Below are 25,010 nucleotides of genomic sequence, written 5' to 3' on the forward strand. Positions count from 1 at the left end.
CTACTGCTTAAGAGTTGATTGAAAGATATTGTTAAAGAACAGCAAGAAAATGGGTCTACTTCCCCTTTACTTAAAAGAATATAATTAGAATAGAAAATACAGGGTAAAAAGTTTAATTTATTGCCAATGAAAGATCAGGGAATTGAAAGTCAAATAACAGAAGCTTAAGGGTAGCTGGGTGCTTTTATAAATGACAGTTCACCTAGCTCTGATAAAATTTTCAGATTGACAAATTGGTGTTTTTGAAAAACTACAAAAAATGGATGAGTAATGAGAGAAGAGAAACAATTATATTTTTAATAAAAGGAAAATTATAGATTTTGCAGACTAAATCACTGAGTCTAAATTTCTAAGGAAATTCTAGAGTAGATTATTAATTGGATAGTTTGTGAACATTTTAGGGATTTGGTGATCATTATGAAATATTTATTAAGAACAAGTCTGCTTTCCTTTTTGATGGATCAGTCAATAAGTACTAACTATGGTATGTCAGGAAGTCAATAAGTACTAACTATGGTATGTCAGGAACTGTATTAACTGTTGGGGTTTCAAAGAAAAGCAGGAGATAGTCCATAATTTCAAGTAACAAAGTGTAGACAGCATTACTGGATTAGTGGATTGAGAAAGTGTCACAGATTATTACATGTGGAAAGGGATCTTAGAGATAATTGACTCCAATCTCCTCATTTTACAGATTATAAAACTTCTTAGAGAAATTACTAGTATAAGGTCATCTATAGTGTGAGAGCTTATACTTGATACTAGGATTCCTCCTAGATAAGAAAGGATCTAGGATACCTAGATTTCAACAAGGCATTTGACAAAATTTTCCTAAGCATTAAACACTTATCAAAAATGTATAAAAAGACAGAATGGGAGAATGGGACTAAGCTGGTTAAAGAAAAAACATGACAAAAAGTATCTGGGGAATAATGTCACAAGCAAACTAGAATACATTCCATGTATACACTCAGCACTTTCCTACCTACTTGTCTGTATTTATTTTGGAATGTCTTCTGTTCCTTTCACCTCTCAATAATTCCAAATCCATTTTATACTTCAGGCCTCTACCCAAATGTGCTACCTCTTCCATGAAGTTTTTCCTGATTTGACCTCCTCTTTTCCCATAATTAGAAATGGACTTTCTTTTCCTTCCAAGAAAGCACTTTTTACTTATATTATTATTTTATTCTGAAATATAATTAAACTGTATGTTTTTAAAGGTGTCATATTCCCCTTGCTAGATATAAACTCCATGAGATTGTCTTAATTATCTTTATCGTTTCCTCAATGCATGCCATGTTGTCCTAAGCAAGTAAAGTATTTATCAATTATCGTTAAATAGAATTAATTATAAATATGTAAACAAAATCAGAAATATAGTGCTGTTACTTATTTGAATAATATTGAAATGATTTATTAAGAGTAAGGCAAAGGTAATTTGAGATTAACTTTATCTAGACTTAATGTTCAGTAGCATCAAAAACATTTATCAGCATTCAGATTTTCATTTACAAACATTTCTAATTCAAATTTTCACATTTGAGAAGTGATTTTTTTTAAATGCAGAGATAAGTAGAAAATATATCTAGAGCTGTTTGATTTAGAAAAGAGAAGAGTAAGCGTCCAGAGTACTTTTTTAAAGATTTAAAAAAAATTTTTTTCTAGCTGATCTTTTATCTACAAAGAAGCCTCAAGAAAGGGGGTGAAAAACTTGATGTTCCAACAAAGAATTTTGCTTTACCTACAATGGAATTTAAAATAATAATGTGTAAGCATTAGAGCAGAGAGAACAAGGAATTATGGAACTCTTCTGTAGAGATATAAAAATATGGAAGGAAAGGTCGATTATAGATCATAGGATTTAGAGTTACAAGACTCTTAAAGTTTATTTAATCCAACACTCTCATTTTATTGTGGAAGTATTTTGCTGGTAAAGGTGTAAAGCTAAAACCCAGTTCTCTGATTTCTATCCCAGTAATCTTTCTTCTATCTCTTATTGCTTCACTAAAAACAGGAAACATTTTGTGTCTAAAAATCTGTTTAACTTACAGATGTCATTTCGGTGTTTCATTCAACTCCCAGGCCATAGGTATTTTACTCTGTAGCTCAAAATTAAAGGATTAAAATTTTATGTGTATATCAGTTAAATTGTATTCACAAAAACATATCTGTTTTTTCAGGCAATAGTGAAAGAGTTTTCTCCTCCAGAAACAGAAGACAAAAACAAAATTGTCACTGCAATTTTCTATTCTATCAGTTTGACCCAGCAAGGCCTACAAGGTGTTGAGTTGGGAAGTTTCCTTATAAAACGAGTTGTTAAGGAGCTGCAGGTATGTGTGGCAAATATGGTCATGTTGTTTTGAGTGTCCTCATTTTCATTGAGTGGGTTTTTGTTTGTAGTTTTATATCTGTGTTTAAATCATATACTTGTCTTTATCAATCTAAGAATGATCCATATGTTTGAACTACCAGCCCAGTGAACACTTTAGCTTTATTCTCTTGTCAGATATTTATGTAATGTTACTTTGTTTGTTAGCTAACTAAAATAAGAAAATTTGAGTAATAGTAAGCTCTCACTGCTCTTTGAAAAATTTATCTCCTCTAGTTTTAGCTATCAGTTTCTATTTGGATGAACCCCAGTTATATTATCCATGGTACTAACCTTTCACCCAAATTCCTATCTTGTCTAGACATTTCCATTCAAATGTGCTACTTTCACATTAAGCTCAGTGTGTTTAAGCCTAAACTCACCATCGTGGTGTTAAAATAGGTTCCTCATTTTATGTGTTCTCAAACTTCATTTGTTCTACTATGCCTTCTGTCTTCTGAAAATCTGATAAGCACACTATATAAAACTCTCATCCAAGGTATTTTGTAAAATGTTGAACATTATAAGACCAAGACCAAATCTTTGATGCACTCATTTCACTGGAGAATAGATCTGATCACTCAGACAAAACCTGTTTCTTTGTGGAATTCTTTCTCTTTGGAATGCCTTTTCTGCTTTCTGTCTCCTTCAGTCCTATCTACCCTTTATCTCAGATTTATTCCTACATTTCCTAAGTGCTTCAGATACCCCATGCCCACTGTTTTCCCCATTATGCTTTGCTACACACACACACACACACACACACACACACACACACACACGATAGATATTTATTACTTATTTATATTGTCATTTAACTTTACATATGTGTGTCTCTTGATTTCATTTGTTATAGAGCAAGGAGCAAATTAAAATTTTTCTTTGCTCAGTAGCACTCAGTAAAGACTTTGTAAGTACTTGGTCCATACTTTTAAAGAATTCTGGAATCCATGTCACGTTTTGTTATTATAGGAATAGAAGTCTCCTATATAACACTCCTGAGTATTAGGACAGTTATCTCCTGCATATTTTCTGTAATTATAACTCCTTGGCAAATATTTTAGTTTTGTTTTTTCATTCTAAATTTTTTTGACCTCTATATAGCACTGACCATCCCACTTTCTGCTTAAAACACTGATAGTTCTTTTCCTTCCTGCTACTTCCCTGATTCCTTTCCTAGATGTCCTTTCTTCTCCCACCTCCAAAGGGATGTCTTCTTTTTTTTTTTCTCTTTGCTTGAGCAGTCTCATCAATCCTTATGGCTTAAATTATTACTTCCACACAAAAAATTTCCAAGTGTTAATCTTTATTCATTAAACATTCTTTCTTGCTATATACTTAGATTTCTATTCAATTTAAGAAATATTTATTGATTGTCATTATGTGGAAGGTACTGTGCTACATGGACAAAATAAAACAATACTTGACCTCTGTTTTTACATTTTTCTGGTGGTAATACAACATATGCATGTGTGTATATATATATATATATATATATATGTATATATATATATATATGTTGTGTATATATATATTTATATGTACACATATACACAGTGTAGGAGAAAGAGAAAAAAAGATAGAGAAGTGAATTATAATCAAGGATAATTTAGCTCAAGTACCAAGGGAATGATAGTGCCTACTGTAGATATAGGAACTGTAGAATAAGATAGTATCACTTCAAACTTATTATTTCAGATGCCTAAGAGATAGCCAATATTTAGATGTTCAACAGATAGGTGGCCATGTCAGATTAAAGCCCAAAATAGCACTAGATCAGTATAAGTTTGGGAGCCACCCAAACTTCTGTGATATATGATCTATAGGAGCAGATGAGTTCACTGAGAAAGAGAAGAAAAGGTCTCATAGAGGATAAACTTTGACTTAAGAAAGCCCTGAATTGAATCCTATTTGTGATGTTTACTAGCTCTGTTATCCTAGATAAATCATTTAACCACTGTGATTTAGTTTTTTCATCGTTAAAATGAGAGATTTGGACTGAGTGCTCTCCAGTGTTCCTTCTAGCTCTAAATCTATGATCATTTAATGATTACATTTATCATGTAAAAACCCATGCTAAGAGAGATGGTTGATAATATTGCCAGGGAGACTAAGAAATGGGTACATACTTTGGAGGGGAACTAGGAAAATGAAATATTGTGTAAGTGAAGGAATAAGAATCCCCAGAAAAAGTATATATGTCAGCGGTATCAAAAGCAGCTGCTAAAGGATCAAAGTCTTTGACAACTAAGAAAAAAAACCTTGAATTTAGCATTTAAAAATGTGTCAGTAACATTGGAGATAACAGTTTCAGTGATGTGATAATGGCAAAAAACCAAACTGCAAGGCACTGAGGAGTACATGTTAATATAGTAAAGGTAGACTGGAAGCAGACTTAGGTGATTCTTTCTGAATGTTTGATACATACCAGAGAAAAAAGAAAGTTTGACATAGTCAAATCAAAGTTTTTAAAGATAAGAAAATGAGTATATTTGTAGATAGCAAAGAAAATCTCTACGGTCTCTTCTGTCTCTGAAAATTTTTTGGCACTAAACCTAACAAATGAAATCTACATTTTGGATCTATCATTCTAGGCCCTAAAATCTAACCAATCTACCTTTTCTACTTTTTTCTAATATTATGCACTTTCTAAGTTACTTTATACTATAATTAAACTAGGCTTTTTGTTTTCCCCTAAACACATGAAATACTTTTGAATCTTTATTCATGTTATTATTAGGAAAATAGCCTTTCTCTATTTCCTATCCTTTTCTTCAAGGAATTAATATTTCTTTCCTAAGACTTAATATTGAATTTTGTTTTTACCATTTTTAAAGATATGCATTCTTTCTTGTCTTGATAGGTTATCTGTGTGTGTGAATGTCAGTTTAAAGTACTTCCCCTTATTACTCATAAGCACTTTAAGATTTTTGAAAGTATTCTTCTCATTTAATCCAATTTTAAAAAAGCATTTATTTTGTACCTACTGTATAATAGCACTATAGTAGATGCTAGGCAAAGACAAAAATGAAACAAATTTTACTGTAAAAGGATCTTATATTCAGTTTGATAGTTTTTTTTTTTTTTAAGTGAAGGGTTGTTATTTAATTAATAATCTCTTTTTAGTTCTTCCACAAAGAAGATGATCCATTTTGTTAGCTGTTTCTAATAAAAAATATATTAGCTTAGACTGATTCCTGCCAGAAAACTGGTTATTATAAGCAGTATATGGTAATAGAAAAAGAATAAGATATAAAAAGATAAACAGCTATAAAACACTAACTATATAAATATATGCTAGTGTTAATAGCTAATCCTTTTTGACTGACATATATCCCCTGTATCTTTACATGGTCATAGCTTATAGTAAACTATTTTTTTTAAGAATATAAATTTTGACTTCCTTTTTATGCCTTTAATCAACTGTCCATTTTACTATCTGTATATATGTCAGTAAAACAATCCATAAACACAGGGAGCCATATAATTCTAGTAGAAAAAAATAACTTTAATATTGAAAATTTCCATTATACAGTACTTTTTAAATTTAACTGTGTATGTATCTTGTAGAGGACGATTATGGATAATATTTATTTCCTTTCCCCTACTAACTCTGAAACAATATCCTTTTATATTTGTATCATCAATATCCAAAACTAGGTATTTAATAAATGCTTATTCATTTTTTAAAAAGCAACATGATTTCTGATTACATCTAGAAATATAAAAGAGTCTGATTATTTCCTAGTATTAAAAAAAATCTTCCACTAATGAGAGTGTGTAAATGAGTACATTTTGTTGTAAATTTTGGCCCTGTCCCTAGGGTTATAGCAGTGGCACATAGGTAGACATTATCTCTAGTAGCCTCTTGGGTATGTCTGGGTACAAAGGAGAAATCAGGAAATCTGTAGGCAAATAGTTCTCTTCTTCTTCCAATAACAGTGGAGAAGATAGCATGTATGAGGATTTTTAAGAGTTTATAAAATTAATAGAGCATCATATCTCTGGTCAAAGGAAGCCAAGACAGAACTAACAGGACTTAACTGATATCTATCAGTAAGTAGTGGGAATTACATTTAAGTACTTTCCCTAACCACTGAACACCTTAATATTTTCATTGTTGTGCTATATTAAGATTGATTTGATGCTTGGCAATGAGGAATTTGTACTTAGGAATTATGTATCACATTAGCATATCTATAACCATTAAAGTCTTACTTCAATGCCTCATTGCAACATGGAAGTGGCCCTGGGTTCTTGAAGTTTTTGCCAGTGGACAGCTTTTGAGTTAGCTTTGATATCAACTACCAATTTAGAAAGATTTTGGAAAGTACCCAGCTTTTCTCTGGATCTATTTTATGAAATGTTTTTCTGGTCATCTATAGAGAACCTTATAACCAGACTAGTATTCAACAACTTTTTTTGACCTATAATAGCTATCAGATAAGGTTTGCAGACAGTCTCAATTGAAGAAGTACCTATATCAAAAAAAAAATCATCATAATGGCCTAGAAAGTATAATCATATATAACTTATTTAAATTAAAATAGCCATCTCTTTAAAAGGTGCTCATCTCTTACTTCCCAGTTATATAGAAACTTGTTTATTCTCTGGGCTTATGTAGTAACAACCAATAGTGATATTCACCAATCTTTTTTTCTTAAAAAATGAGTTCAAAATGTTGAAAATGTAGTGCAAATTGTTGATATGCAGTACTTTAACACAATTACAAATTTTTAAGTTTGTATAATAAGAAAATATAAATTTTGTTCATTTGGATAATAGGTATCTTTTTCTTCTGTTTATAGAGGGAATTTCCTCACCTTGAAACTTTTTCAAGTCTATCACCTATACCTGGATTCACCAAATGGCTTCTTGGAACACTGAGTTCTCAAACTAAGGAACTTGGGAGAAATGAACTCTTTACAGATTCTGAGTGTAATGAAATCTCAGATATCATAGGTGGTCCCATTAGTGAAACTTTGAAGATACTTTTGACTAGCAACGAATGGGTGAAATCTGAAAAACTGGTCAAGGTATTACAATCCCCTTTGATGAGACTCTGCGCTTGGTACTTATATGGAGAAAAACATCGTGGTTATGCCCTCAACCCAGTGGCAAACTTTCATCTGCAGAATGGGGCAGTGATGTGGAGGATCAATTGGTTGGCAGATTTGAGCCTCAAAGGCACTACTTCATCCTGTGGGATGATGGTCAATTATCGATACTTCTTGGAAGAAACTAGTGTGAACAGTGCTGCATACTTGGGAGCCAAGAATATCAAAGCTTCTGAGCAGGTTCTAAATTTAGTTTCTCAGTTTCAGAAACTTAGCAAGCTTTAAACAGACACTTCTTGAATTGGAGATTTTTTTTTTCAAATCAGGAAGTAATTGTGGGGTCTTACGTCTCAAAGGAATCCTTTGTAATGAAACAAATTGAACAGTGTTTTCTTTCAAACAATGGATTTATAATGACAGGTTTTGTGTCCTAATTTACAGTAATTTTATTTCTTTGCACTAGCAAATGAATGATATTTGCAGTCTAGCTGTCAGCCTGATAAATATACAGATAAACTACATACAAATCTACAGAGGGAAGAAAGAAGTTTGGTGTACCTATATATTTAACCAAGGAAATGACTAGTCATCATTAATATGTATGAAATAGCCTTCACCCCTTTATTTATTCTCAGTATCAGTGCCCTTATCTGAATATCATTTTCAAAAGGATGTGAAAATTTTTCAACATACTTCTTCAGCTTTGGATGGATAAAGTACCATGACAATTCAAAAAAAGAGGTCTGGGTGAAGACACCTTTTTTTTCTTTTTATTGTATAAGTAAATTCACATCATGTAGAATTGTGTTCACTAAGCTTATTGGAAAAAAAATAACCATACATGCGAGTTCTTTTTTAAAAATCATTCTTTTTTTCCATTCACTTGAAATGTTAATACTGGTTAAAGGATTGAATGGAAAAACATCCTCCATTTTACTAGTTGAATTTCGAAGGCCCCACATATGTGAAATGGATGATATTTAGCTTGCTGGCAAAAATGGAAATATTTAAGTACATAAATTCAATCATTTTCCATAAACAAAAAAAAAATGAACAGAATTGCTACTGGGGTATAAGTTGATCATTTAAAAGGATATATTGGGAAACTTGAGAAATTTTGTAAGAGGGTGTGTGAGCTCACAATGAGCTCATTAGTAAATAGCAAGTTTGCTCTATAAACTATTAAATATTGAAAACACAGCTCTCTGATGTGTGTTTATTTAAGATTTTGAAATAGTAGGACTAGAAGTACCCCTTAAATTTTTCCTAATGCTCTGTGGAGTAGGATATAGAGGTGTTTCAGGAACTTTTCTCTAAATAGTCCCTAAATTTCTTCAACTTCATCTACAAACTTCTAAAATACACACACACACACACACACACACACACACACACACACACACACACACACACACACACACATACACACACACCACTTTGATCAGAGAATGGTATTAGAAAGTAAAGAAACAGGAAAATATGACTAAACATTAGCCTAACCTAAGTGAACTTGTCTTCTTTAGGCAGGATAATAATACAATCCTCAAGAAATAAGAATTCCTTTTATTTGGAATAAATATGAATTTCTTTCAAAGTTTTCTGAGGAGAGAAATCCCATAATAAATGGAAAGATTTAGCACTCCTTGAAAGGCTAGTCTTTCTTATAACGTATCATTTGTCATCGGTTTTGAAAACCAAAATTTTGTATTGAGGAAGGTACTACAACCCATACTGAGTATAAAGAGAAAGCTATCTCATAAGCCCTATATATTCCACTTTTCCAAAGCATTCTATTTTTGTATTTTATGTATTTATAAACAGTGAGTGCTACAGTGGTAACATGTCCAACTCATTATCAAGTATATTTTTCATGTGATATTAGACACTTCAGTCTTAAATCATGGAGTTAAAGGGGTAGAATTTTTCTTTTTCTTTTCTTTCTTTTTTTATTTTATTTTATTTTATTTTTGCAGAGACAATTGGGGTTAAGTGACTTGCCCAGAGTCACACAGCTAGGAAGTGTGAAGTATCTGAGACCAGATTTGAACTAAGGTCTTCCTGACTTCAGGGTTGGTTCTCTGTCCACTGTGCCCCAACCATCCATCTTTCAACAATATTCTTTGTCACTGTATATATTTAACAAAGTTATTTTTTGTGTCACGTGGATTTTTCCAAGTCTTGGCCTTTGCCCATTGTAGAATTTAGATAATAGGTAATTATTCTGTATTTTCACTTATACCTGGATATGTGGACCTAGAGTATTCTATTTGGACAATGATTTTATATTCAAGAGTAAGCAGCTCTTTCCAGGTCTACTTTTCTTGATATTGAGTCATCAATGCTGGACATTGTTTACATTTGTTTGTCATTGAAAGTCAGATGGGCTGATGGTATAGGAAATAGAATTCTTTGTGTGCTACCATCTTCAATCCAAAAAATATTTAAAAACTTAATCACAGACTCTTGAGTTGGAAGGGACCTCAGAGATTATTTCCTACAACCTGGACCTAAGAGGAATCTCTTTTGTGACATCTCTAACAAATGGTCATCTAGACTCTGAATAAAAATCTACATTGTAGTGAAAGGTCTCCCTACTTTTTAAGGTAGCCCATTCTACTCTGAGACAGACTGGAAAGTTTCCTAAAATGTTTCTGATGTAAAATATCCCTCCCTCCAACATCTACCCACTGTTTCTAGTGCTACCTTATGGGACCAAGTAGAACAGCACTAATCCCTCTTTAACTTTACAGTACTTCAAAAATTACTCTTTTTTTCCTTGACTAATTCTTCTTTAGTTTCAACAGTCTTTCTCCAGTCCTGCAGTTTGTTTCTTTATCATACTGGCCACCTTCTTCTCTGGATCCCTTCCATTTTTCTGAGGACCTCGGATTTACAGCTAGAAGGAACCTGAAAAACCACCTCGTCCAAGCCCCTCATTTTATAAATGGGGAAATGGAAGGCCAAGGAAGTGACTTGTCTAAGATCATTCATATAGTAAATATCAGGGACCAGACTTGAACTCAAGTCCTTTGATCCCAGTCACTATTCTTTCTATTTCTATTTCTTTTCTTTTCTTTTTTTTGCCAGAAAGGGGAAGTAATTTATCCATGATTCCATGAGTAATATGTGGCAGATCTATATCTTCCAACCTCAAATCCAGCTTTTATCATCATCCTTTACATATTGTGATACCCAGAACACAAGAAAAACCTGAAATCTGATGGGGTGGAAGAGGCTGGTGGGGGAGAGGTTCAATGTCTATCAATTGATCCTAAAATTGCATGGGCATTTAACCATCATGCTGTACTACATTGTTTTTAGGCTTCCTGATGTCTAGCCACCTCTTCCAACTTTTACTTTTGAAATTATTTGAACCCAAGTATGACCTGACATTTACCCATATTAGATTTTGCCCATTGTTCTACTGTTAGATCCTGTTTGTCTTTGTTTGATACTGACTCCAGCCTTCAAGTTATTGCTTGCACTTCTCACCTTTGCAAAAAACAAGCAAAGCTTCTATGACCTTAAGAAATCGCTGAGGATGTTAAAACAACAGAGGATGGAAGACAAAGGTGCTGGTCTTCACTTGAGAGCCCCTTCCAAGTTGAAACTGACCTATTAACAATCCTCTGGAAGTTCTTAATCACTCAATTCTGAGTGCACTTAACTAAGCCATCATCTAGACTGTGTGTCCCCATTTTGTCTGGGATTACATAAGAGATTTTTGTTTTGTTTAAGATGTTTTCTTAAAATCTAGGAATAATTTGCAGTGTGGCCCTGATCAACTAGTCTGACATGACATTTTAAAAATTAATTATTGTAAACTTTTTGTCTTTATAACACAGTAATTTTTTAAAGAAATGCATTACATGGCTCTGTGCACTTTGGATAAATTGCTGGGCCTATTGTCAAGATGACTTGGATTCAAATTTGGCTTCAAATGCTTACTAGCTGGGTGACCAGCTAGTCAAATATATTCTTCCTGCCTCAGTTTCTTCATGTATAAAATGGAAATAATAAATCTACTTTTCAGGGTTGTTGTAAGGATCAAATGAATAATATTTATAAGGCTTTAGCATAGTATCTAATGCAGAATAGGCATTTAATAGATGCTTGCTTCTTTTGCTTCCTTCCTTCCTCCTTTTCTTCTCTTACTCTTCTTATATGAAAAAGAAAAACAAGCAAAAATGTCTGATATGAGAACCACATCTGAAAATGTCTTCAGCATTCTGCCCTAATATTCCCTTACTTCAGCACATTTAATATTGCATGAGCAGTTTGGTTCAATGAAAAAGCACTGGATTTGGAATCAGAAATTGTTCCAAAGTCACCCACTGTCTTTGGCAAGTCATTTAACTTTTCTGGTCCTCAGTTTCAATTGAATTATCTCTAAGGTTTCTCTGAGGTTTAAATTTGTGGTAACAAAATCTTGTTTTAGAATATTGCCAGAAATAAGAGTCAAGATCATAATTTGCAGTTCAGTTACTCTCCTTTTTAAATATGTCATCTGTGCTTTAATTTTATGCTTGTGGAATAGATGTGCTGCTATTGGCTGAACAATGGTACATTAGGTGGTTTTGAAATAGATTGCCAGACCATACTTGAACGATGATTACTCGATCCACATCATGTTTTAGGGAGATCTAAGGGGACATTGGAAGACTAAAATATGTTCTTTACTCTGTGCTGTCCCACATATCATATTTACTTACAGCTTAGATAAAAATATAGATGACATATTTATCAACTTTGCAAATGGAATGAAACTGGCAGGAAAGTTAATATGCTGGGTGGTGGAATCAACACCCAAAAGATCTTTAGAGGACAGAATGAAAAGTCAAATCTAAAATTAAATTTAATAAGAGTATATTAAATTCATATAAAAGTAGTTCCTGGATTTCAATTTGTACTAGTATAGGATGAGAGGAGCTACTTCTCTGGGGGAAAATAGATTTAGAGTAATAGAATCAGAGATTTCGTGCTAGAAAGAACCTTAGAGGGAATCACAAGCACTCACCTCATTTTAAAGCTGAATCTAACATCCCAAGTGATTTAGTAATGATCACATAGATAGTGACTTGAGACAAGATTTGAATTCACATCTTCCTGTCTCTACTCTCTGTCCACTAATAATATGGTATGACAAACTAAAAAGTCTTAGGCAGTATTGAAAGCTATAATGGATTAGAATGAAACAAGTGATTGTCCCTCTATAGTGTTCTGTGTTAAGATGATATCTGGAATGTATTCAGTTCTGAGCATCACATGTTTAGTGAGGCCATTTGTCAACCTGGATCAAGTCCAGAGAAGGATGACTAGAATAGTGAGACCATCATGTGTTTGGAAGGACTAGTAATGACCTTTGTACTGCCTTCTCAGATTCTTTTTTTGTTTTCTCCTTGAAGAAATAAGACAGCTGATTGTTGCAGTGGATAGAGCAACAGGCCTTGAGACAGGAAGGCTTGAGTTCAGATGTGGCCTGGCACACTTTCTAGCTATGTCTCTTTAACTGTAAAGTGGGGAAAACAATAGCATCTATCTCCCTCAGTTATTATGAGGATCAAATGAGATAATATTTGTAAAGCATGGGGCATACATTCATGTACTATGTAAATGTTAGCTATTATTATCATCATTATTGATAATTAAAAGTCTATCTTAAAATCTTAAATCTGGCCCTCTTGTTACATGTAGCTTCTTCTGAAAAGAATGGCAAGTATTAATACAGTGCTCAAGGATTGTGATATCTCATTTTATCCTCATAACAATACAGTTACATACTACAATTCTGCCCACTTTTCAGAGGAGGAGACATACTAACTGAGATAGTGATTTGCTCAAGATTTCATTTGTCCCTGGCAGCATTCAGACTCAGGTCTTCTTGTCTCCCAAGACCAATACTCTAACCACTGCTCCCCATAATGATGGTGACAGTCATGAAACTGAATATAGAAGTTTTTATGCTATCAATAAATATTAACTGATTACTGCGAATGATATCCATTTTTGAATCTTCTTGAATTCATTGCTGCTTGAATAACTGATTCATATCAATATTATTATTCTGTTTATAAATGAAACCATAAAATGTAAGAAACTGGCAGCTAAATGTAAGGATAGATCTTGGCTCACTTTAAACATTTGCAGAAATGTTTTCATCACACACATGAGAGAAACAAAGAATATTTCATGAGACATGGGGAAATGATAGAAAAATATATTGAAAAATATATTACTCAGGATCAAGAAAAAAAGAGTACCAAGGATATATATCATTTATACTTTAGAGAAGAGTTGAGAGGAGCTGGACATGGTAAATGTTGAATAAAATCTATACACAACAAAATTGACTATTAAAAAGACTAGAGATTAGTTACGGATGGGAATCACTTCAGAATTAGCTTTTTGTATACAGTCACACCACTGATTAGTTGGAGCAAAAATATCATTCATCACCAAATTAGAAAAATAAAAATGGGATGAGCCAAGCAAATAAAATAGCTCCAATGTGACATCTAAATTGATATCCCAAACTGGAAATTGATAAAGTGATATTAATATGGGATATCACCATTCTTTGTAGAATTTGTTGATCTTAAGCAACAGAAAGCACATACAACTATAAGAATGTCAAAGGGAAAAGAAACAAGTTTCAATATCAAATGGTTGTGCCACATTAACAAATGTGGTATGTTTGGCATTTAAACAAATATTAGTTTAAAATGTACCATCATGACAAATATATGCTGTTGTCTGCAACAAAATGTTAGAGTATTATTGTTAAAACTGCTAGTTCTATCCCTCTATATTTACTTTTACTTAACTACCTTGTGTTTATTTTGTGTTCTATAAATCCTTAGATATAGTATGCATTGTTTCCTGCAATAGAATGTAAGCTGTTTGTGAGTTGATAGTTTTGTTATTTAAAATTTGTATTCCCAGAACCTAACACAATGAGTAGGATATTTTGATTGCAGGAATTAATAAGTAAGAAGTAGTACAGGGAATAATTGACATTGAAAAGCGCTTGGCATGTGACCAAATTATTCAGCTCATCCCTACAGCATTTAAGGATGAAAATGAAGTGAAAGCAATGGACAGATAAAAAATCATGGTGAGCTTGGAGGGAGTGGAATCTATCATCATTTCTATAACAAATGATATTCATCATTGACAGCAGATCTATTATATTTGTGGAGTCACAAGTTTCCAGTGTTCAGTATGAGAAAGTAGAAATCGGGATAAAGAAAAGCAATGACAGAAAGAACATCTGGATGATACTAATTTTACACCAAAGAGATGCATACTTGAAGCAATAAAATGTTGAGTACATGAAAGGATATATTTTAAGATATTTGAAAGTTGAGAAGGTACCACATAAGTGGGGAAGGGGAAAGCATGCTTAATAAAAAGAGAACAGAAGATACATCAATAACTACCAATCCATGTATTTATTTTTCTCAGCTTTATTATATATATATTTATGAGATTTTATTTTGTTCAATTTTGTCCAACTCTTTGTGATCCTATTTAGGGTTTTCTTGGCAAAATTGTTGTGGTTTGCCATTTCCTTCTGCAACTCAGTTTACAGATAAGGAAACAGGCAAATAGGTTTCAGACTTCCTTAAAAATCACACAACTCATAATTCTGAGGCCAGATTTGAACTCAGGGAGATAAGTCTTCCTGACTCCAGACCTGGTACTCTATCCACTGACTCACCTAGCTGCCCTTTTTATGAGAATATCATATTTTTTATATCAAGAAAAACACACCATTACAATCCAAAATTGCCTGAAAAGGTACAAGATGCCATTTCATTTGTTGATTTGATTTAGCAAAGCATAACTATTTACAGCCTCTCCTTTAAGAAAATGTATACCTTTTATGTATTAGAATTGTACTTGATTTCTCAACACAAAGATAACTTTTTTTCTCTGACCATCTGGTTATTAATGTAAAGCAAAGAATAAAAAGAAAATGTACTTGCCAAAGATATTTTCCCTGTCATGTAAGATAACTAGTAGAAAGTACAAATGGAAAGAAAAATTTCTTGCTGATTGTGAGCTCTTCCAGATGCTTTAATTGCAGATGATACTGTCTTGATTACATGATACAATCCAGGACATTTGAAGAGCCTCCTGAGTGGCATTCATAATTATTTAAGAGTTCAATAATATACAGGGGGAAAAGTTAGTAAAGAATAGGTGACTATTTAAATTATATTCATATAGATAGACCACTAATATGTGTGTTTCTGTACATACATAGATATGTATACCTAAGTACTTATGTTACAATTTACCCAAGTACATATGTTAACCACATAATTACCCTTATAGTACTTTCCTAAGTACAAAATTACCTATATAACTAAGCACCTAAGTTCCTATGTACCTAAATATCCAAATACCTAAATCTGTAAATAACTACTTATCTTATTTTGTAAGTGCCTAATACTAAATTGCCTAAGTACCTAAATGTCCAAGTACCAAATTGCCTAAATGCCTAAGTACCCAATTACCTAAATCCAACCACTTAGGCACTTAGGAAATTAGGTACCTAATCATTTAGTTACTTGGTTATATAGGTACTTAGGTAATTAGGTATTTAGATACTTAGGACATTAGGAAATTATTTGGCTCTTAGGTAATTAAGTACATGTGCAATAGCATTTAAATATGCTACTTACTAGCTGTTAGACCTTGGTTGAGTAACTACCTACTCCCTTCAAACTCAGTTTCTTTATTTGTAAAACAGGAATTATTAGATAAATTATTTCTTTTTCTATTGATTCCTATAATTTAGAAAATATCAAGTGCCCATAGGATGAATAATTGGCTATTGTGCTAGAAGCTAAAGAGCATAGACAGGTTCTGTTCTTTGCCCTGAAGAACTTGAAATCTAAAGGAGATTTTAATTTACACTCAGAAAATTGGCAAAAATGAAAAAAAGATATTTCCAGTCGATGTTGGAAGGTTATGAATAAGCAAACTAATGCATTCTTGATGGATCTGTGAATTAACATAACCATTTTGGAAATCAATTTGAAATTACATAAAATAACTAAATTGTCCATCTCTTTGACTCAGAGATCCCATTGGTAGGCTTATACTTCAACAAAATGATTACTAAAAAGAAATTCCCATATGCACCAAAATGTAACAGCCTTTTTTACAATAGCAGTAATGCACATCTACTGAGAAATAGCTAAACAAATTTTGATACATAAACATAATGAAATATTACTGTGCAATGAATACAGCTGAAGAAACAATATGATGACTATAGAGAAACATGGAAATACTTACATGAACTGATGCAGAGTAAAGGAAATTATCCATAATGGCAACAACAATATAAATAAAACACACAAAAATACTTTTTTAAACTAATGTTGGAAAATTTAAAAGAATATACATGGCCCTAAAGAAGAGTTTTGGGAAGAACCACCTTCTACTCCTTTACAGAGCTAACAGATCAAAGAGAGTGAAACATTGCATATACATATTTTTTTGGTGTTCTGATCAAATTTACTTATTTTCCCCTCTTCTTTCTCTCTCTCTCTCTTTTTTTTTGTTTTGTTTTATATGATGGTTTCCTGAGAGAGGAGAGAGGGAGGAATATAAGAAGAAATTTAGGTGATATTACAAAAGATAATAAAATTTATTTTTTTTAAATTAATGGATGTGATATGGTTAATCCAAATAAAAATATCGGCTGTTTTTAAAGGTTGTGGTAAATCATGGATTTCATGGTGGAAGAGGCCATAAAAGCCACCTGCCTTCAATGATAGAGATTGAAAATCAACCAAACTGCTGAAACTGAAGCAAGCCAGTGATATGCATGTCTAAGAATACAGTATCATAATTACCAGTCTTAGTGTGAGGGATGTAGGAGACCCTTACCCAAAATGACTACTCAGAGATCATTTAGTAAAAAAAGCAGAAAAGTTGTTTATTGAAAACCTCTGGAGGATGAGCTGTCCCATCACAAGATAAGAAAGAGAAAGCTCATGGTAGGAGGGCTAAAGAAGTAGTTAAGATATATAGCTTTTATACAAGAGATTACATCACAAGTAAGGGAGCATTGAGAAGGGGAGGGGGAGGCATCTAATTGGTTGTTGCTATTCGGAAAGATTGGAATGGAAGGTTACATTATAAGTTGGGGAGCATTGAGAAATAGGTGCCCTCTCCCCTAATTGAATGTTAAACATTAGTGCCAAAGGCAGATTAGAATGGAATGCTTTGTTTCCCTGATTCTGAGAGAAATCAGACCTTCAAACTTCAGATTACTGAGCTGACATCATTTAAATTAATAGTCTAAATATTGATAACATTGAACAAGGATAAATGTCATCATTTCTAGTTAATCAAATATATCTAAAGTTTTAAGTAAATATTGGCTTGCACACACACTGTACTTATGTAAGTCACAGAGATATAGAAATAATAAAAAAAATACAGAAAAAAAAATTTAAATGTTCCTGTAAGTTCTTCACCTTATCTCTCCATTCCTCACATTAGCAACTTAAATCTACAAGTTGTAAGGGAAAAAGAGGAAGTACCATTATAAACAATACAATGTAGAGGTAAGAGAGACCTTGAAAATCCTCCATTTCAATCTACCTTCCTAACTCATTTTATTGATGAGAAAACTGAAGCCCAGAGGAAGAGATAGAATTTGAACCCAGAGCTTCAAAATTAGCATTCTTTTCTGAAAGCTATTTTAAATATCATACAGTCTTGATTTCTTACTTTTCTCAGATTTTTAAATTCCAGGAGTTATGGATGGGTAAAGAAAGAGGGACTGGCCTTCAAAAACAGGCACACAAGGCTTAAGGAGAGAATCATTTATTTTCTGCTCCATTCAATTAAACAAAAGTTGACAAATATTAAAGCTATTGGATTGTAGAAATAAAAGTTGCAGGGCCTGTCACATATATAAGGTGAATAAAATGAGGGGGAAAAGTAACACTAAAGGCAATCTACTGCCTAAAATCTCCAGTAGTTCTCTATCATAATATCTAGGTTGAAATATTATATTCTCTGGCATGTAAAATTCTTCTGAGGTAGACCTTTCTTCTCTTTACTCTCCCCTGTTTCCACTTACCTTTACCCCGGTTGCTAACGCCTTCTACTCTAAACTTACCTGGAGTATCTCATATATAGAATATATCATATCCTCCATTAGAAAATAAGTTCCTTGAGAGCAGGGACTTTTAATTTTGTCTTTGTATCCCAAGTGCTAAGCAAAACATCAGCCATTTGCAAAACAAAGCACAAATACTTGTTGATTAATTTGAAAGATAGCCAGTCTCTAAGTGAAGCAGATAGGGAGAAAGTGAGGTGTGGACAGCAGTGTCCAAGAAGGCTTCCTGAAAAGACAAAGCTCTAGCTGGATCCCGTAAGCTCCTCCAAGGCTGAAGAAAACCAGGAGGAGAAAGGCTAAGTGCCCCTAGTGTCAGGCCTTCTGAATTAAAAATTACCAACCACAAAATACACTGAACCACCTTAACAACTCTTCAATCTCATCTAGTATGTCAGGCCTTGGGGAACCCAGAGGGTCAATGTTTCTGTGTTCACTTTGGTAAGTAGCTCCAGAAACTTCAGGAACTCCCAGAAAGTTGGAATCTTTACAAATTGTTAAGTCATTAGAGTTGATAGAGACAATAATTATCTAATTTAGCATGGTTCAGTATCATTGATCTGATCTTACAAGGAGATGTTTTGGGCCAGAACCTGAAACAAGGTACTAAGTAGAACTAATTGATACAATGCTTGTTTTCACACCTTTAGAGAGCTCATATAAGCAAGAAGTATTTAAGTACTCATTGGAGTTCACAAGTATGGGAGATTCACAAAAAACTTTGTAACTTTGTGAATTCACATCTCCCTTGAAGCTCTTAGGCCCAGAGAGCACTATGGGAGAAAACCCATAATCTCATTCTCTCAGAAGAGATCATATATAAGCCCAGTCAAGGGAATTCAGCTGAATTAGATTGAGAGAGGAGCACTCAGGGAGGAAGCCCACAAGCCCACTCTCGAAGGCAAGTCAGATTCATTTCACCTTTGTGCTGACTGGAGGCTAAAGAAAGCAGAGGCAAAGGACAAGCTGAAAGAGCTCTTGGAACCAGGCAGAAAGAGAGGCCACTAAGAAAAAGTAACCGGGCTATTTTGGAAGGAGAAAATAAACATTTGCATTTTATCAGCTGGCTGCATTTTGGGTGAGTATTACTTATTAACTGAAACGAAGGCTGCCTCCAGAAAATCTCCCCAAGAAACCTGCTCCCAGAGAGAACCATTAATATATTTTAAAGAAGAAAAACACCACATCAGACAATTGGTCAGAAAGAGATTATAGGGCATCTTAAGCTGGTACTGATCCCAAGACCTTGTGGAATTGTCCATATGCATTGCAGATAATAATTCTGAAGCAGAGTGAGGCAATACCACTTGCAACTACAAGGGAAGAAGGGTTCAGTCACATTTTCAGAGCTGAGGAATACTAATGCTTGTAGTTTCTGGAGAACAGGGGCTCTTTCTGGGTAAAGGCCAGGGCTCAGACCAGGAGGACAGTTACCATACCTCTCCTCAGATCACACCACCTTGGAAGTACTGAAAATTTACAGACCTCAGAATTAGCTTTGAAAATGGACAAAAGCCTAAATCTTGCTTCTGTGGCTCTGACCCAACTCAGGAAACAGAGCCATTATTTAACATAAAGTTAAAAGTTGAGAAAGTCTGGAAAAAATGAGCAAGCAACAACAATAATGACAAAATAACCTGACCATTAAAAAGCTATTATTGTGACAGGGAAGATCAAGATATAAAATTAGAAGATGACAACATAAACATAGCATCTTCTTTGATGTAGGTTTGTCATGCTGCGCCATCCTGTACCAATGTTTTCTCATGTCTCACAATCGATTCTAAAGTTCTTCAGGGAGACTTTGTGTGTTTTTATATTGCTTCTTCTGATCTCTGTGTAAACACTTGCTTGGTGTGAATTTTCTATAAAATAGACAAATATATAGTTAGCATTTGAATGACATGGCTAGCCCTCTCTCACTGCATCAATTATTCTCTCTGAAATAGCCCAGGCAATAAAATTCAGGACAGCCAAGGTGTTTGCAATTTAGAGAGCAGTTTATTCACTGGCCGGGATGGATCTCTGGAGCGAGTTCCATCCCGAACCCAAGCAGAGATAGGCTTATAAGCAATTCTTGTTCTGCCCTGTGGTTACAACGATGACTCGACTTCTCATTCACGAAGGAGGATGCTGGGGAGCTTACAGGATGTCTGACATTGTTAGGCAAACATTCTGTCTGAACATAGTTGAGCAAGCACTTTGTAAAAAAATACTTCCCTTAATTTAGTTTAAGCAACATTTTCCTCACTCCCCCCTTTTTATGTTCATAGTTGTGACTCATCTGAGGCCAATGGGGAATAAATCATCTTGAGGGTGAAAAGTTTCAAGGTCTGTAAGAGATGAGGTACTTAATTACACAGGAAGCTATGAGAAGGAGGAGAAGGAACAAGAAGACTGGACCTGCAATTAGAGTGACTGATACCAGGACACTGAAGCCTTACAACTGGCCTCCTGGTCATTCAACCACTTACACAAGGAGGCAAGTGATTCCCTAATTGACTCCCGACTGACTTGACAACCTCCGCTAGGGAGTCCACTGATTTTCTATCAGGGAGCTCGAAATGGGTGATGAGACTTTCTAGAGTCTGCATCAACCTGAGAGCTAAGAAGGCAAATGTAAGGCTGGAGAAACTGAGGCAAGATAGAGATCAGAGAGCTCCCAACATTCTATTAATTGGAGAGTTTGATTGACTGGACAGGACTTTCTTCTCACAGTATCTAGTGGTGAATGTGAGCAGGAGCAAGGTCAAAACATTGAGAGTGGGAACAGCATGGTGGGAGACACTGGACATTCTGATAGGAACCAGGAAGTCTGAACTCCCCCTTATCTGGAGTCTCACATTAACAATTTATAACCTTAGAGCTAGTGGTCCTTAGTCTTCAAGGAACTGGGGAGGGGAGGGATTTACAACTAAAGGAATTGAGGCAGAACAATTAAGGAAACTGAGGCAGAACAATTTAGGGAAACTGTTTCAGGACAATTAAAGAGGACTGTGGCACAGCATTCCACACTCTCTCTCCTCTGAATCCTATGTGAAGCAAATAAACCAAAATAAAACTAGAAAATAAAAAATGCAAGGACGAGTCTCTCCCTGATAACCCCAGAATTAACAGCAGTACAAAGGCTCCCTGTTGCAAACATGTTAGGTCCTCTGCAGTTGGGGCACCATCTCAGCCAGAGAATCCAGTTTGAGATGGACAGTTCACTATGAGTTAGGTGGTCTACAGTCATTTGTACTCTTAACTCAGTCTCTGCTTACAGAGTAGCAGGGCTCAAGAGCTCAAGGCCCATTCAGAGGGGCAACCTTCTCCATGGTGACAATCAAAGCTGATCAAGGTTCCAGAAGCAAGTCAATATCTGTGATTTGACACAATTTTTTTTTGTTTTTGTTTTTGTTTGGTTTTTTCATTAAATTAATTTTTTAAATTTTTTTTTGTAAATTTTTATTGACAGAACATATGCCTGGGTAATTTTTTTTACAACATTATCCCTTGCATTCACTTCTGTTCCAACTTTTCCCTTCCCTTCCTCTACCCCCTCCCCTAAATGGCAAGCAGTCTTATACATGTTAAATATGTTATAATATATCCTAGATACAATATATATATGCAGAACTGAACAATTCTCTTGTTGCACAGGAGGATTCAGAAGGTAAAAATAACCTGGAAAGAAAAACAAAAATGCCAACAATTTATGCTCATTTCCCGGTGTTCTTTCTTTGGGTGTAGCTGTTTCTGTCCATCATTGATCAATTGGAACTGAATTAGATCTTCTCTTGATTTGACATAAATATAACAAATAAAGCTTAGAACAGTCTGAGATAAAAAGACTGGTCCACAAGACTGCTACAAAATGTGAAGAGCCAGCAGCTTCCTATGTGAAGAGATGACTGCTTTACAGGACAGGCACCAGCTGTAGCCTCAAGTCTTAACAGCAGTTAGGTCTCACAGACTACTATTAATTGTCCTCTTATCATTTAGAAACCTTAAAAAAAACACAAATATCCAGTAACAGACAGATAACCAGGCTAAATACTTATTTGCCCAAGTATTTAGGATGCAGTGATTACATATAATCAGACTGAAAACAGCAAGGTATGACATAATTGAATTACTTTAACAATTTCCATTGACCATTGCTCTGACCATAGAGATCAGTTACAGAAGGAAAAATTGCAAGAACTTAACTATAGCTTAACATAAGCAGTCAAAATTCAATCTTCAGCACATACAGGATAAAATAGCTTTAAGCCAGTTTTATTCCAATAAATTGTCTCACTAACTGTCAGAGGATAGAGCCTTATAACTTCCAAATAGCATTAACTAATTAACTATAAGCCCAAGGAATTTTACCTCCAATAACAGATTCCATTAATCAAATATCTGATAAACTCTAAACAGATATTTACCATAATCTTATAATGATAACAATAAGAAAAAGAACAATTTTCATATCTAAGTAGATGTTCCATAAGTGAACATTATACATACAAATCAATTTGCTTTTAAAATACCCCAAACATAGAAAAATATCCCAAATTGCATATTGTCCATAACAGAAACATTTTCAAAAGGACAAAGCAAAACTATTATTTTCAGAGGCTCTTTAAATAACCTCAGGATGACCCAACACAATCAATTTAAAACTTATACAGAATGTCCAAATACCACATAAGAGAATCTGAAAGATTCTTTAAACTTTTAGAAATAATCCTACCAAGTATGTATCACATTTATGACCATATTCCTCAAACAAGAAAACCATTATGTATCAAGAAACAAATATTCAGTCAATTAACCTAAAAGTAAGTCTGTCCCTTTAAATCAGTTTGCTGTACTGTCAGTAGCTTCATTAAAAAAAAAATGGCTGGAACACACTTAAGGGTGTGAGGGGAGGAGAGAATTCCATGCAACTACCCTTCCCCCACTCCTGCATTCCTGGACAAAAATTTCCTCAGGTTCCCCACTCAATTTCTTACACAGGAATCCTTCTCAAGATGTCGCCCATCAATTTCTTCCCAAGTCTACCAGATTCCCAATTTTCTCCTTCTTTCATGCTACATACTTAAAAAATCTCCAACAACTTCCTAGCTAGATACTCTACTACTAAAGTAGCAGAAAGCAGTGGGGGGTAGGTGAGTCGAATCTTTATCTTTGAAGACAAAGGATCCTCTTCCCGTTTCTCTCCCCCTACATCTCTTCTTCCTGCTGCCAAAAACTTTTCTCTTACTTCCTAAAATCATGCAAACCTTTACTTGTTCCTACAAACCAATCTTCATAAATCACCTGCATTCTTTTTTCCAGTTCTCTTTAAAACTTTTAAGATTCACAATATAGTGAATAGCTAGATAACTCCATAAAACATAACTTATAATGTTAACAAATAAAATGAATCAAACCAAACTTCTTTTTATTCTGCCTGTTTGTCTGACCACAATTAGCATCTCTCTTATCTGTTCCGGCAGAGCTTGAATTGTATTGCTCTTTCCCTTCCTCTTTAGTAATAAAGGTATCAATATTCAAACAAATTCCAAGATCTTATACTCAGAATAAACAAATCTAGTATGCAAAGGCAATGGCAAAATTATTTCTCATAATTTTCAGAATCATCACAAAGTTTCTAATCATTTTTTTTTCTTCCTGAGTTTCAATCAGATAAGGTTTTATTGCCCTTTGCTCTAAGATCAAGCTTTGAAAACTGCTTTAAGGGAAAAACTTTCCTGTCAGTTTAAAATGGCCAAGTTCCATTTACTTACAAATTAGTACAACAGGTTAAAAATTTAAAATCACAAGCAAATTTTCAAATAACCAATTCCCAAATTTCTTAATCATTGTTCTTAAAACTTAACAGAGCTTTAAATTAATAAAACAGACAGACAAATCACACAGAACACACACAACTAGAAGAGTGCTCCAAAAAGGTGCTCAGAATCAGATCAGACCAGATGTGTCCAGATTTAGACACCCCCCCCCAGGACCATCACATGGCATCCTGTGGAGGTCAGCAAGGGGGGTTTTGCACTGCATCCAGCTTACCCTACTTGCTACAGATACAGGAGTACTCACCAGACCAGACAGGTGGCTGCAGGATAGTTAGGCAGCTGCAAGGGCCCTTCAAAATCTTATTAACCAGAACTAGCTTTTAGGATGCTCTGTGCTAATTTTGAACCGAATTTAAAAATTTGGGTCTCACTTGCCTGGTCTACAGAAAGAGATTTCTGGAAACTGGGGCTGAGGAACATCTCTCGGTGGCCACCCCCTAGGATCCATAACCTCTTTTGCCCTCCAGGGAAAGGGACTGGCCATCAGACTGAGCTAAAAGCTTATCTCGGTGGAACCTCCAAATGAAATAGCCCATGCAATAAAATTCAGGATAGCCAAGGTGTTTGCAATTTAGAGAGCAGTTTATTCACTGGGCAGGACAGATCTCTGC

At 34.3% G+C, this 25,010-nt stretch overlaps 2 protein-coding genes across 2 annotated transcripts in view; one reads left to right on the top strand and one right to left on the bottom strand.

The window, feature by feature from the left end:
• MLYCD (malonyl-CoA decarboxylase) overlaps positions 1-8,628 on the top strand; it is a 30,854-nt gene extending 22,226 nt beyond the window's left edge. The window contains exons 4-5 of the mRNA XM_051976187.1: positions 2,184-2,333; positions 7,180-8,628. Coding sequence (XP_051832147.1) covers positions 2,184-2,333; positions 7,180-7,713 — 684 coding nt within the window. The 3' untranslated portion in view covers positions 7,714-8,628. The remainder of the gene's footprint in view (positions 1-2,183; positions 2,334-7,179) is intronic.
• An 8,729-nt stretch (positions 8,629-17,357) lies between these two features.
• The window catches only part of HSBP1 (heat shock factor binding protein 1), a 75,499-nt gene continuing 67,846 nt past the window's right edge, over positions 17,358-25,010 (bottom strand). The window contains exon 4 of the mRNA XM_051976189.1: positions 17,358-20,439. The gene's annotated coding sequence lies outside the window, so the exon portion shown is untranslated. The remainder of the gene's footprint in view (positions 20,440-25,010) is intronic.

This window comes from Antechinus flavipes, chromosome 2, assembly GCF_016432865.1.
Source record: "Antechinus flavipes isolate AdamAnt ecotype Samford, QLD, Australia chromosome 2, AdamAnt_v2, whole genome shotgun sequence".
Taxonomy (NCBI): Eukaryota; Metazoa; Chordata; class Mammalia; order Dasyuromorphia; family Dasyuridae; genus Antechinus; species Antechinus flavipes.